Source organism: Bombus terrestris, chromosome 6, assembly GCF_910591885.1.
Source record: "Bombus terrestris chromosome 6, iyBomTerr1.2, whole genome shotgun sequence".
Taxonomy (NCBI): Eukaryota; Metazoa; Arthropoda; class Insecta; order Hymenoptera; family Apidae; genus Bombus; species Bombus terrestris.
The window spans coordinates 13,449,787-13,462,463 of record NC_063274.1 but is presented as its reverse complement, the minus strand read 5'-3'; the positions used below and the strand labels follow the sequence as shown (position 1 = coordinate 13,462,463).

Sequence of the window (12,677 nt, the reverse complement as noted above, 5' to 3'; positions counted from 1 at the left end):
AAGATAAATATAGAAAACAAAACATTAAGATGTATAATGTTTATTATACTTATTTATAAGTGACAAGTTCATTGATTTTGTTATATGCTCATTTACAATTAATAATTAAAAATTAATCGAATATTTTTGCTGTTTTCTGCAGATTTCCACCAAATTTTTAATGCACAAATAACCGCTACTTTTACGCATCTATACTTAACATGCTTATACGAATAATTTCCTTTACAGTTCTTGCTAATATTAATGTCACTAAATGTGCGTACATAGTGACTTCTTGAATTACAAAGGAATTGAACATTATGAAGTTTATATCGGTGTGTACATTTCAAGCATGTCCAGTATTTGGTAAATAAAATCTAAACAAAGTTTTATACTCATAACTTCATATAAAATAAACATCGTTAAGGTCACGCATTTTTACAACCTTTTATACAATAAACTTATACAGAACAAAATATAGTATTGTACATGAGTTTTTATCAATTCGATCCGGAAAATAACTGTTTAATCTTATAAAAATAACTTTTGTATGAAATTCCGACGTATGTATATTTTCTATAGTTTGTAAAGTTTTACAGTTTTGTAGAAAAAATGTTAAAGTCACATTAGGATATGGTTGAAACGTACTAATAATTCTTGAACTTTACATATCTATTTTTTCAATTTTTACTTTCAGCTCTTGCTTTTTTATATTTTCTTTTTCATCTATTTCGTTCTTTTCACTGTCCCTTTCTTTATCCTTGCCAGAATGTTGTTGTTTCTTATCTGAATTACGGAAACGATCATAACGAGAATCTTCATCATCGCTAGATTTAGCTCCTGCTTCTGTTTCTCTTAAAATATCGCCCAAGTCTTTATCAACATCATCCCATAACTTATCGCCACTATCGCCGGGGTAATCATCATCATCATCTTCTTCCGCTTGTCCATTTTTATTCTCTTTCATATTTTTCTCAGATTCAACAATCCCTTTTTGCTCAATTGCTTTACCCGACTCAGTAGTATTAGTGCCATCAGTTGTAGTTACTGGCAATGTGTTATTTGTAGATGGTGGTTCAGAATTAGTTGGAGATTTAGCATTTTCTGTACTATTTACAGCATTTGGAGTAGAAGTATTATTGGTAGATGACGATGATTGCAGATGAATTCTTTCTGCTTGCCTTCGCAATGCTTTATCATCATTATCGCGCACATATCTGCATAATATATTACATTTAGATCAACAATTGTATACATAAAAGCAAAAATTTTATGAAATCATTATTTTAAAAGTATACCGTTTAAGATGACTTCTGGTTGAACAATGGAGCGCTATTGCTCTTTCACTATTTTCACTACGTGGTAGATATGTCTTACACAATTCACAAAATTGTACTTCGACACGTTTTATATATTCTGCTCCCACTTTAATCATTTGTTTACTTTTAGGTTTCTTTTCTGTGTCGTTTGTGCCTTCATTTTCTGGTTTTTCTTTCTTTTTCTCGGGAGACTCTTCATCTTCTGCTGTAAATTATGTTTATCTAGTAATTGTTATCGAAGTAATATTTATTAGAGAAAGAAAAATGTAACGTTCAATAATCGCACGTACCGTCAACATCACCTACAGAATCCAGAGTCATAAAGTTATCAAGATTAACTTCCTTGTCATCTTCTTCAGGTCCACTTGAATTCGCTTCCGCTTCACCATTGCCAGCGTTCATTCTTTCTTTCAATGCACTTTTCCTCTGAAAGATACACAGGCATAAAATATATTAAAACTCCAAAAACTTTAATATCGTAATAGAAATAGTACCTTAATGTGATCCAAAGAACACATATGAGTTTCAAATAGCATTGGTGATCGAAATTGAATACGACAGGTGCGGCAAAATGGTGTGAGAAATCGTTTCATTTGACGATGGGAATCTGATAGCTGATGTATTGCTTTAAGAGAACGATAATTAAGTTTACAGATCGGACAGAACATGGTACGAGAAGGCAAAGTACCACGCGCAGCATCTCGGGCCTCGACACGTCGTTGCTCTTGTCGTTGCAAGACACGCATACGAGTCAAAGTTGCTTTGTGCCGTGATGCGATTCGTCTCATTGCTGCACTATGACGGCCTGAATATAAATGCAGCGAGTATTCTTTGAAAGTAACACTACGATGAGCGCAATGTGGACAAGTTAATTTAATAAATTTTCTCCCATCTCTTCTACTAGGTAACTCTTCTGAACCAGTAGTTCTACCATGATCTGTTTTATCATTTTCATCTCTTTCTTCATCATCCCCATCGTCCTCATCATCCTAAAAATATACGCATGACAAATGTTCACCGTAACGGGTTAATTCAATTAACAAAATTTATTTTAATTGGTCTCACCTCATGTTTTCGATCATCTTCATCTTCTTTTACTTCGTCTTCTTTCTCTTCCTCATCTTCGGTGTTTTGTCTTTCTCGATCTTGTTTTTCTTTCTTTCTTTTTTCATCTTTTTTCTTTTTCTCTTCCTCTTCCTCTTCTTCTTCATCGTCGCGTTCATGTGGCTGAATTAATGTCGGTAAATATTACAGTAAGTATTGCCATTATTAGCACACAATATGCATATAGATAATAAGAGCAAATATTATCAGCCCTATGAAGTTACCTTATCATCATCATCCCAATTACTTTTGTTATCATCATCCTCTTCATCGTCATCGGAAAATTCAGCGTTAATAGCTTTGGTCATCTCTCTATCCTTGTCCTTCATGCTCGTTCCTGATCCTGACTCCTTTTTACTTCCGGATAGCCTAGTAGTACCGCTACTAACGACACAGCAATTTTGTTTTGACTTACATTATTTCCCTTCGTCTTGTTCTGGTTCCTTTGTCTTTCATTATATCATCAACCAAAATTTTGTTTTCTTATAGTTGATATACAGCAAATATCGCGATAGTATTCGTTTTTCTTTTATCCCCCATAATGAATGCATTTCGTATTGCAATAAAGGTCTTAACTATTCAGCCTTTTTGCTCTGCATTGTGCTCTTATGTCTCCGCATTTTCGCGTTTTAAAATATATATATATACATATATATATATATATAAGAAACAACGTTCTTATACTGGTTTTAATCACCGCTATGTGTAAGAATGATAAATAATGATCTCGTAAAGTACAAGTATTATAGTAGTTCTCATATCAAAAGTAATTACATTGTATTTTGATGATATACACATTGTATTTATGCATGTGAGAATCAATTCCCTTTTTTATTTAGAACCCTGCGAAAAGTTTGCCTCTCGGCAGTACAATATTGGTTTCGTGCGATCATTTGTGTCATTTTTTGTGTTTTCTTTTACCATTTATATATCTATCATCGTCTTGACTTTCAGGTCATTATAGTCAGATATAGTCAGTTCGTTTACTGACAAATAAGCAAGCAGGCTACTAGGACGGTATTGCGGTTGGTAAGTGATTTATTAATTAATTACCTCCTGCGCAATTTGGTTGTGGTCATGCGCACACGCTGGATGTAGTCTCGCGATCGCGATCCTAGCAGCTTGCGTCGATAGTCGAGCGAGTGTAGAGTACGCTTGCGAGCCATGATGACGTCCGATCGAGAGCTCATACGATGGAATCCACCCCCTCTACCGCTTCCACGAGTTGAAATGCGACCTCTGTAGTTTGAGCTTTGATGCGATATTCGCCCTCGGCTCGAGGTATATCTCTGAGTTGGAGGTGCCATTTCACTAATTCGAGGGGGTGGTGGAGGTGCATAGCTCCGCGATGCTGAATGACGGTCCTCTGAGCGATGGTATGACGAAGCACGTTCGCTTTGTCTCTTGTCCTCATACACGGCCGAAGACGATGATCCCTTATTATCGTCATAAGGAGCTGATGCAGATGAACCACCATACGACGAAGAATACCTCTGAGAGCCGCTACCGCTACCTCCACCCTGCCAAATCAAATTCAATTGTGCTCCTTCCCATTGTATCTTTCTCTTTTCCTGCCCTTCTCTCTTTTAATCTATATACATTCCTCCCCTTTGTTCCCTCCTATCAGATATTCTCCATATATTTTTTTTCTAATTCCATTCCAAGTTGATTCTTTTGCACTCCCTTATTTTACCACTCATTATAGTGCCAATCGTTTAGTACAAAATCATCCAACCTTGTACTGTTACGGTCACTACACCCATTCCCGTTGGATCACCAAAATATTATTTACCTTGCCTAAGCTTGAAAAGCACCTAAATTATATTTTATCTTTCATATTTCAAATATAAGTAACTTTGCATACCGCTTTTTTTATTATATTAGAAACAATTTTTAGTTTTCAAAAAATATAATAGGAGTCTTGTCATTTCATTTCATATGTACGAGCTCTGAATAGTAGCTTTGATCAGCATTCGTTTGCTTGAAGATATCAAATGAACTGAATTCTGCATGATTCTGGATTAATTGTTGATAGACCTTTCCAATTTTAATAAAGATAGATGTATTTTTATATATTCATATTTGTAAAGCACTCTTTCATACAATGTTCAATGCCTCATGCACACTTATATGAACCAAGAAATCAAATAAAACTAATAAAATTGTAGTTATATGCATATAATGTTATATCCTTGTATATTTTCTTTAAGGATAAAATATGTGAAAAATATATTTGTGTACTTTCACTGCTTTTGTAAAGCTTTCCAGCACATTCTAGCTTCAACCCATAGATATAAGGTACAGATATATATTTAAAAAAGGTTGATGTTTCTCAGTCATTTTCAATTGAACATAACTTAGGATGTATGTCCTTTACATTGGAAAGATCTATGATTTGACATTATTAACAATTTATTTCATTATCTCAATGGTAAGTTTTAATGGATGTAATTTAGAAAATTGTATAGAGCAGTATTTGTTAAAAATTTTTGCGGTGCGGCAATGCAGGGATGTTTTCAACATTTCAATAACTGATCTGCACTGTGCAGGAAACTGGTTTAGTTGCACATATTGTTTTACATAGAGAACAATACTGATGTAATGTTGGCATTTTAAAATTCATATTTCTATATGTATATGTATATATATATATATATCTATTCATTTGTTGGTTCAGATACTTTTCAGGTTGTTCTCAATATTTAATGCAACTGTGTGCAGGCAATAATTAAGTACCATCTAGGTGTATTTCATCTTTTAATTATGTGATGTTTTCGCAGTGTTCCACCAGTAGTGTCCCAACGCAAAAAGAATGGGTGTTCAAGTAGCCGTTGGCTCGTCGCTTGAAAGGAAAGTATGACGACTTATGAATGCCTTGCCTACTGTTTCATTTTTTTTAAATGTAAATGTTTAAGACGAGTGTCCTGAAAATATCTTTCATATGGAACAAAATACTTAAAATTTCATAGTTAAATTTCATTAGTGAAAATCTTTCAGGACCATCGTTTGTTCATGCTATGTAATTAAAAAATTTGAAAACTTTTGTGAAGCAGGGCTTTCAAGATGAAAAAATGATTCTTGACCACAGCACGGCAGGAGATTGAAACAAAATAGACTAACGCTTATTTGAGGTGTCTTGCAATAAAAATATCACTACGCTTATATGTATAAAATATATACCTGGTATGAATCACTTCTCATCCTCTTACGAGTTGAATCACTTGATGATCGATGTTCATCCCTTCCAGAATAAGATTCCTAAATAAAATAACAATGTTTCAAATATTTATGTCACTCTCTATGCATACAATTTTTTAGGTTACAATTCATTTATTTACATACTTACCCTTGGTCTTTTATAACTATTTGAATGTTCACCTCTTCCCCCTCTACTAGAATATCTTTCAGACCCTCCTGTTATAAATATAAATAATTTTTAATATTACTTATAAAATAATTGCTGTTCATAAAACATTAGGTAATATAAATTTGTTATTATGGTTATAAGAATTATATTAAATATACACAAATATTAACTAACCAGAATTATACTTTGAACGAGAATCATAACTAGTAGTTGAATATTTAAATCTGCCTCCTCTAGATGAGGAATAACCTCCTCTGCTAGACATATTTCCTCCTGTGGATCCACTGTTCCATTCATTTCCACTACCACCTCCTCTTCCTCTATAAGAACTGCCTCCTCGAGAATTAAATCCACGGCCACGAGAACTCATACTAGAGCTATAAAAAAAAAAAGATAACAAATATATAAAATACTTTTTATAATTAATACTGAGCTTTATATATCTAACTTTATTATTTTCTAAAATGATATTAAAGTATAAAAAACACCATATTTAAATGACATTGATATTTAACACAGTATATCTTATATTTGTGATAGAAAGAGTTTAAGATCAAAATTTATGAAAAAATTAATTAACAACAACAAAAATAGTATATTAAATGAAAATAATATACATATATTTATGAATAATATAAAATAACAAAATACAAAATCCAAGCGGATATAAATTTACATGTGCATAATCTATTACCAACCTGCATTTATGGTAGCTATAACTCATAATTAGGACTTATAGATGGGTTATAGATGTCAGATATGGTGTCAAAAGTCTATAGACAAAACAGGAATGTTTATGTATTGCATTACAACATTAAAATACATTCATATGTATTATAACTTTCAGTTATTAATTGTACCTATTTATTGTTCTTATGCAATGTGACACGGAAATTACCAAAATATTTAAAAGAGTTTTCATATATATCGTCTTCAACGCAAAATCGACAATAATGTATAAAAATAAGGTTTACATCATTACCTATTTAAATTATTAAAACAGTGACAAATTTTTTCTACAAGATACATAAATATTTTAATAGATAACATTTCTACATTGTAAAATGTAATTCCTCATAATACCATCATTAAAATATATATTTCATGCTGCTCGCAATTGTACATGATTTTGAACAAAGTGCTTCAACGCTTATCACATTTAATAAATATTATAATCGTGAAACGATATATTTATATTCGAATGATAAAATATACAATCTTTTGCAAAAACTAATAGTATTTCTAGTGTGAAAATCAATAACTTGCTTCTTTATTCCCCAAATTAATGGCCACACTCTGCGAGAATTTTAGAACCATCACTTTATCTAAGAAATCGTCTTTATATAAGCAAGATAATACTTACTTTATTAAAGTATGTGAATTTTCCTTTATGAGATTTTAGTAAACGGAACTTTACACTAAACTTTAAGTATTTGGCACGAAATTCCACAGACACGCTGTGGACGCCCGATTCACGTAAAATGTCGTCTTCCCTAAAGGCTGTGGCGTCACTCTTCTTCCAAATTCTAACGATCGTTCGGAATGAAGGAATCGAACCGGAAGTTAGCATCAACTTGACTCATACACACGTTTTGATAATATTCAATGACTTACTTGTCGTATGCAACTAATAAACACTAAATCCATAATTTTTAATAAACATATATCATTTTATGCTATTCTAATATTTTTTGAAAATTAAGTTTTTGTTCATTGTAGATAGTATATTCTGAAGGAATTGCAGTTTGAAAAACTAAATTGCTTAACATGGCATTAAAATATTTACGTACTTTGGCAAATTCAATAGATACATTAAATATTTTTATATACATAAAAACCAAATAATTTATATTTTTATATAAGAGAACAAATAAATAATTTTTAGCTATTAGTTATTATCAAATCTTTAAGTATTGAGTAATAAAATATAAATTTCGTAAGAGTCATTCTCTTACTGCTTGCATATGTTCTATATACACACATATAAAAATTAAAGTGATCAATATTTTATCAGAAATAAAATTATCTTGTTAATCATATAAGTAGTAAAAATAAAGAGAATTGTAGGGCACAAAAAAATAAAGAGGAAATCAGTCTTATGTAACTTTATGTTATACATTAAACAAATCAAGAATTTTTGCAATTTATTACACGCATACATTAATATTATGTAACGATTACAATAACAATCATTTAGATAATTATTCACGCAGATTTTTTGCTAGTTATGTAAATCAATTATTAAAATCTACAAATGTATATTTTATGTTATAATGTTTGTTTTACAGATTAATTTTGAGAATAGCATCATTATTGCAAAGAATTTTAATTTTAATAATAGAGATGTACAAATTCGTAAACCTAATTCAGCTTATTTCATTTTAGTTTTATTTACATAATAGAGTCTAATGTATCTTTTTATTTTAAATCTTTTTCATCAAATAAAATGTAATGGCAACTAATAAAGTTATTTATGATACAAATATCTACAAAGAATTCACATAAGTATAAGAAACTTAGTATAAGTTTGAGATGTGTCATAATCTGTTACTATTTATATATATAATGATATTGTTATTGTTATTATTTAAACAAATAACTTCAGTCTACTCTTAATTTGTTCTTATTTATAATACAACATGGTTATGTACATAAATCAAAAGTGTTTAAATTTGAATATTGTTTATAGAGATTGATTATGAACATCAAAAATATTTTTATTAAATTAACTACTCTTTCGTTAATAATATCATTAATATATTAATATATTTGCATCCATGATCCAAACATATTTCATAACATGTAATAAATAAAATATGTAATGAAATGTTTATGTGATGAAAGTGCGAGTAAGACTGTTTGACCACTCAATTTTAAATTTACAGTTTGGCAAACCAACATACAAATGATTTAGCAAGTTTTATAATCTTACTCACACTCTTTTCTTTAGGAGACTTTTTGTTACAGACATAAAACATTCTACTTTTTATGGTGTTTGAATTATGATAATGAAAATTGACTTTCAACCATCTGAGCTATATATATAGTCTTCATCTAAAGGGGGATGAACATTCATGTCATTGGAGTTGCTACTATAACGACTACAATTTTCAATTACAATATGGGCAAGTTCTTTTATACGCTCATATGGTCTTGGATCTGAGATTAAAGTATTCAGTTTCTCAATTCCTGCTTCTCGAATAACTAATATGCAATATTTATGAGCTGTTAAAGAAATAATTATAGTTTTAATAAAAGTTGCAAGGTAATAAAACTTCAAAAAGATATTTGTATGTATGAATATATAGAATGGAAAAATGATTGTATTTAAAATAAAATAAAATTTTGCAATCTATATACTCACGATAAACAGTTGTAAGATTAGCAAGAGCCCAAACCGCCCAATGTTGACATTGTGGTGTATGATAAATATCTACCAAACGTAATAGTGGTAGAAATGAACGGTAATTAATGTTACGTTCTGATGATATATCCCATCGTTCAATAGCTTCAACCATAAGTTCAAGAACTACATTTCGACTAGGTTTTTCTATTGTCCATGCTTCAACACCATCAGATGCTATGTGAGCTAATATCCCGACTGCATTATATGGTACCTAATAGCAAGGAAAATATATTAAGTGTTGTAAAAATATAATTATTAAATATATTGTCAATATATAAGTATAAAAAACCTCAATGCTTTCTCTGACAGTACGTATTAAATTTGTGAAAACTACCATGTATGGTAGTTGCATTAGATGCACTCTAAGACTTTGTACTTCAGCTACATTACCAAGTAAACCCATCATATTTTTTAATAATTCTTCTTTGCGAGAGTATTGCTGTAAAAATAAATCATTCATAAAGTAATTGTTTTTATTTAGTAATTATTTATTAATAAGTAAGATTAATATTGTATACCATCACACATCTATAGAATAACAGCATGCCATTTTCTTCAAAAAATCGTTGACAATTTATAGGAGTTTCATCAGTTACATTCCACATAGTTGACCAAGCTACTTCCATAACATCATCAAATGTTCTAGATTCAACTCTGTATTTAATTAGTTCAAGCATTGTTTTTATGCAACCTAGATCGCCTAATAAACGCTTCTCTCTGCCTGTTACTTGACATGCCAAAGTATTTAAAAGAAATATTCCAATACGTTGAACATAACTTTCCTGTTGTGCATGTTTAGCTAAATGCAAAAGTAGTTTCACCAATGTTTCATAGTGTGACATCTAATAAAAGGTAAATAAGAATTAGTAACATTCTTTAAAATATATTTTACGATATAACTACAAATGCTATTACTGCAAGTAACAAGAACAATACATACCACATCTTGTGGCAATCGGAATTGGTATAATGTTAGACAACCATTACGCATCATAGTTTCTTCATTTTTATGAATACTCATTCCAACAAGAAGTGTGCGAACAATTCTCCTTTTTAATCTTGCTTCAAGTTCGCCTTTTTCTTTCATTTTTACAATATAAAACAGTGCTGCACTGTTAAATATAAACAATACGAGCTGTACTCAATTTTTTGAAATATATGATAAATATAACAGTATACAAAAATCATATAATATATAAATACCTTCCAGATATTTGTATATCTTTCAGAGTAGGATATTTCTCCATTGCTTCTAATACTGCACAAAGTGCTTGATCCATCCTATGACAATTTTCATATCTGTACATATGATATAAATCACTTATCACTTTTAACATTAGATCTTCTCTATTATTCATATAAACATGAGCTGCAACCAATATTTGATCTTCATTTGCATTTCCTGCAATCTAGAATTTCAAAAAGTAGAATAATTAAAAAATAAATGATAAAATATACAATATTATTATGTATTTGTTATAAAATATCGCTTTTATTATTTACCAATTTCGCTGGAATATTACGTCGCCTACAAGGTGCATCATTTGCTCCATAAAGTCCTAAAAATTGTAAAGGTCTATCCACTCTTGAAATAAGACCTGGTATATCACAAAGATTATTATTATATATGTCAGAATAGAAAGAATGTTCAACTGTTTGTATTCTACGATCTACAATTTCTATTCCTGCTAAATTTGTCCCACTAATATCTAAAGAAGTTAGTTGAGGCAAACCATTTACTATATCAGATAAGATTGTATTAGGATTTGCAAATATTCCATCTTCTGGATGGATTTGAGAAATATCCAAATGCCTAATTTTAAAAACATTGAATTAAAAATTTTAAATACAATATTTTATTATACCATAAGTCAAATATAAATAAACAGTTACCTTAAATGTTTCAAGTGACAGATATTGGTAACAAAGGCTTGTGCTTGAGAAATAATTCTAACATTATATAAAACTAAGGATACTAAATTAGGAACCAAATGGAAATAATCAAAGGTGCCCATATCAGAACTATTGGACAAATCTAAATTTGTTAAATTTGTTAATCCACCCAAGAGTATGTTATAATCCAAGGCACAAATTTGAACATATTCTATAGCCAAGGTTCGTAGATTTGGTATTTTAAATACATGTCCTTGTTTCTGGTATACTAATAATTAAAAAGTATATACATTAATTTTATATATTATTAAATAAATATACTATATGTCATTAACTTAATATCTCTTATATTTTATTTTTCTTTATGATACAACTAAATGCAAATAATATTAATAATAAGATATTCTAAATATATTAATAATTAAACTGCAAAATAATAATATAAATGCTTTATTCATAATATAAAATAACTCATACCTTAATGCAAAATAAATATTTTATTAGGAACTATTTATTATTAATCATTAATTCATAATAGCATATCTATGTTTTTTATAAGATATAAATTGAACATAATTTTAATTATTAATAGATATCAATAAAGAAAAGTATAATACAACATAATAGTATCCTGACAATGGAACTATAGATTTTTTATAAGTTATTCTAGTAGTAAAGAGTTCTTACCTGTAAGTTTTTCTGGAATAATTCCAGAACTACCACGGCATATTAAAGTATGCAAATTTTCTGCATTTGCATTTATGTAATCAATAGATCGGTCTGTTAAATTAGGACAATCTGTAAGTTCTAATCTTACAAGTTTGTGATTTGCAAGGATCTGTACTGAATCATCGGTTATATTGGATCCTACAACTTTGACACGTTTAAGTTTGGTTATCCATACATTTTTGAAAATCGTAAAGAAACAGTCATGATCTTCGTTTATATCGTTTCGTAAAACGTATTCAATAAGTTTATCGCATATTTCGCTTGGGAAAACCACTCCTTTTAAAAGATTTCGATATTCACACTTATCCTTTACTGAGATAATGTCTAAATTTTTGCAGATTACTTGGAAACATAATTCTGCAAGAGATTCTGGACCTATGTATTGATCTAAATGAAATAAGTCATCCAAATCCGCCATTCTATACGGCAATTTAGATAAATTGCGTAAAAAGACTCATAAGAAAATCCTGGCAACAATTACGCAATTTCAACTGTCAAATATGTTAAAATGCATCAGCTGGATATCAGTGCCAAAATTCGTTACAGAAGAATCCTTTTTTATTAACGTTTCTTTATTTTCCTTTGATCAGAAAATAAGATCATTACATACTTAATCGGCTCAAATGCCAAATCACTCACAAATGAATCCAAAATGAATATATTCACTTTAGATCTTTAACGAAATTTACACAACAGTTAACTGATGCGCAACTATGTACGTCTTCACGCTTACAATTTTGACATTTCACTTGACTACCGTAGTGACGCTGTTCTCGAACACTTGACTGTAGCAGCATATAAAGAACACAACAGTGATCCATATTTATTTGGATTTAGTTGACTACCCTGTTTCGCGCGGAATTTTAAATTATAATCTTTA

General features: G+C 30.0%; 2 protein-coding genes across 5 annotated transcripts; both read right to left on the bottom strand.

Annotated features, from left to right (window-relative positions):
- Positions 1-24: 24 nt before the first annotated feature.
- Positions 25-7,297, bottom strand: LOC100649090 (protein split ends). Of its 4 annotated transcripts, none has more exons than XM_020863464.2 (12): positions 7,133-7,297; positions 6,468-6,542; positions 5,944-6,146; positions 5,749-5,816; positions 5,583-5,660; positions 3,456-3,922; positions 2,627-2,783; positions 2,364-2,525; positions 1,793-2,287; positions 1,589-1,724; positions 1,278-1,503; positions 25-1,196 (listed from the first exon to the last, which is right to left on the bottom strand). In XM_020863464.2, exons 2-12 carry the CDS (start codon positions 6,491-6,493, stop codon positions 644-646), a joined length of 2,571 nt encoding a protein of 856 aa, XP_020719123.2. In that variant the 5' UTR covers positions 6,494-6,542; positions 7,133-7,297; the 3' UTR covers positions 25-643. The 4 variants fall into 4 exon arrangements, with proteins under 4 accessions (XP_020719123.2, XP_048262666.1, XP_048262667.1 ...); XM_048406709.1 differs by having other exon boundaries at positions 2,627-2,786; positions 7,133-7,296; XM_048406710.1 differs by having other exon boundaries at positions 1,278-1,500; positions 2,627-2,786; positions 7,133-7,296.
- Positions 7,298-7,859: 562 nt separating this feature from the next.
- Positions 7,860-12,518, bottom strand: LOC100648976 (protein zer-1 homolog). The gene is made up of 9 exons (XM_003396069.4): positions 11,756-12,518; positions 11,069-11,336; positions 10,679-10,988; positions 10,379-10,584; positions 10,116-10,287; positions 9,694-10,017; positions 9,465-9,614; positions 9,134-9,386; positions 7,860-8,994 (listed from the first exon to the last, which is right to left on the bottom strand). Exons 1-9 carry the CDS (start codon positions 12,213-12,215, stop codon positions 8,792-8,794), a joined length of 2,346 nt encoding a protein of 781 aa, XP_003396117.1. The 5' UTR covers positions 12,216-12,518; the 3' UTR covers positions 7,860-8,791.
- Between the last annotated feature and the right edge of the window lie 159 nt (positions 12,519-12,677).

Bases quoted from the DNA above. Each gene is read 5' to 3' on its own strand.
- LOC100649090 (XM_048406709.1), bottom strand. From the start codon at position 6,493: ATGAGTTATAGCTACCATAAATGCAG. The intron at 6,147-6,467 runs GTTGGTAATAGA...TTTTTTTTATAG, and splicing joins TATAGCTACCATAAATGCAG to CTCTAGTATGAGTTCTCGTG. The intron at 2,288-2,363 runs GTGAGACCAATT...GTATATTTTTAG, and splicing joins AAGATGATCGAAAACATGAG to GATGATGAGGACGATGGGGA.
- LOC100648976 (XM_003396069.4), bottom strand. From the start codon at position 12,215: ATGGCGGATTTGGATGACTTATTTCATTTAGATCAATACATAGGTCCA. The intron at 11,337-11,755 runs GTAAGAACTCTT...TTTAATTATTAG, and splicing joins TATTCCAGAAAAACTTACAG to TATACCAGAAACAAGGACAT. The intron at 10,018-10,115 runs GTATGTATTGTT...ACCTTTTATTAG, and splicing joins TCCGATTGCCACAAGATGTG to ATGTCACACTATGAAACATT.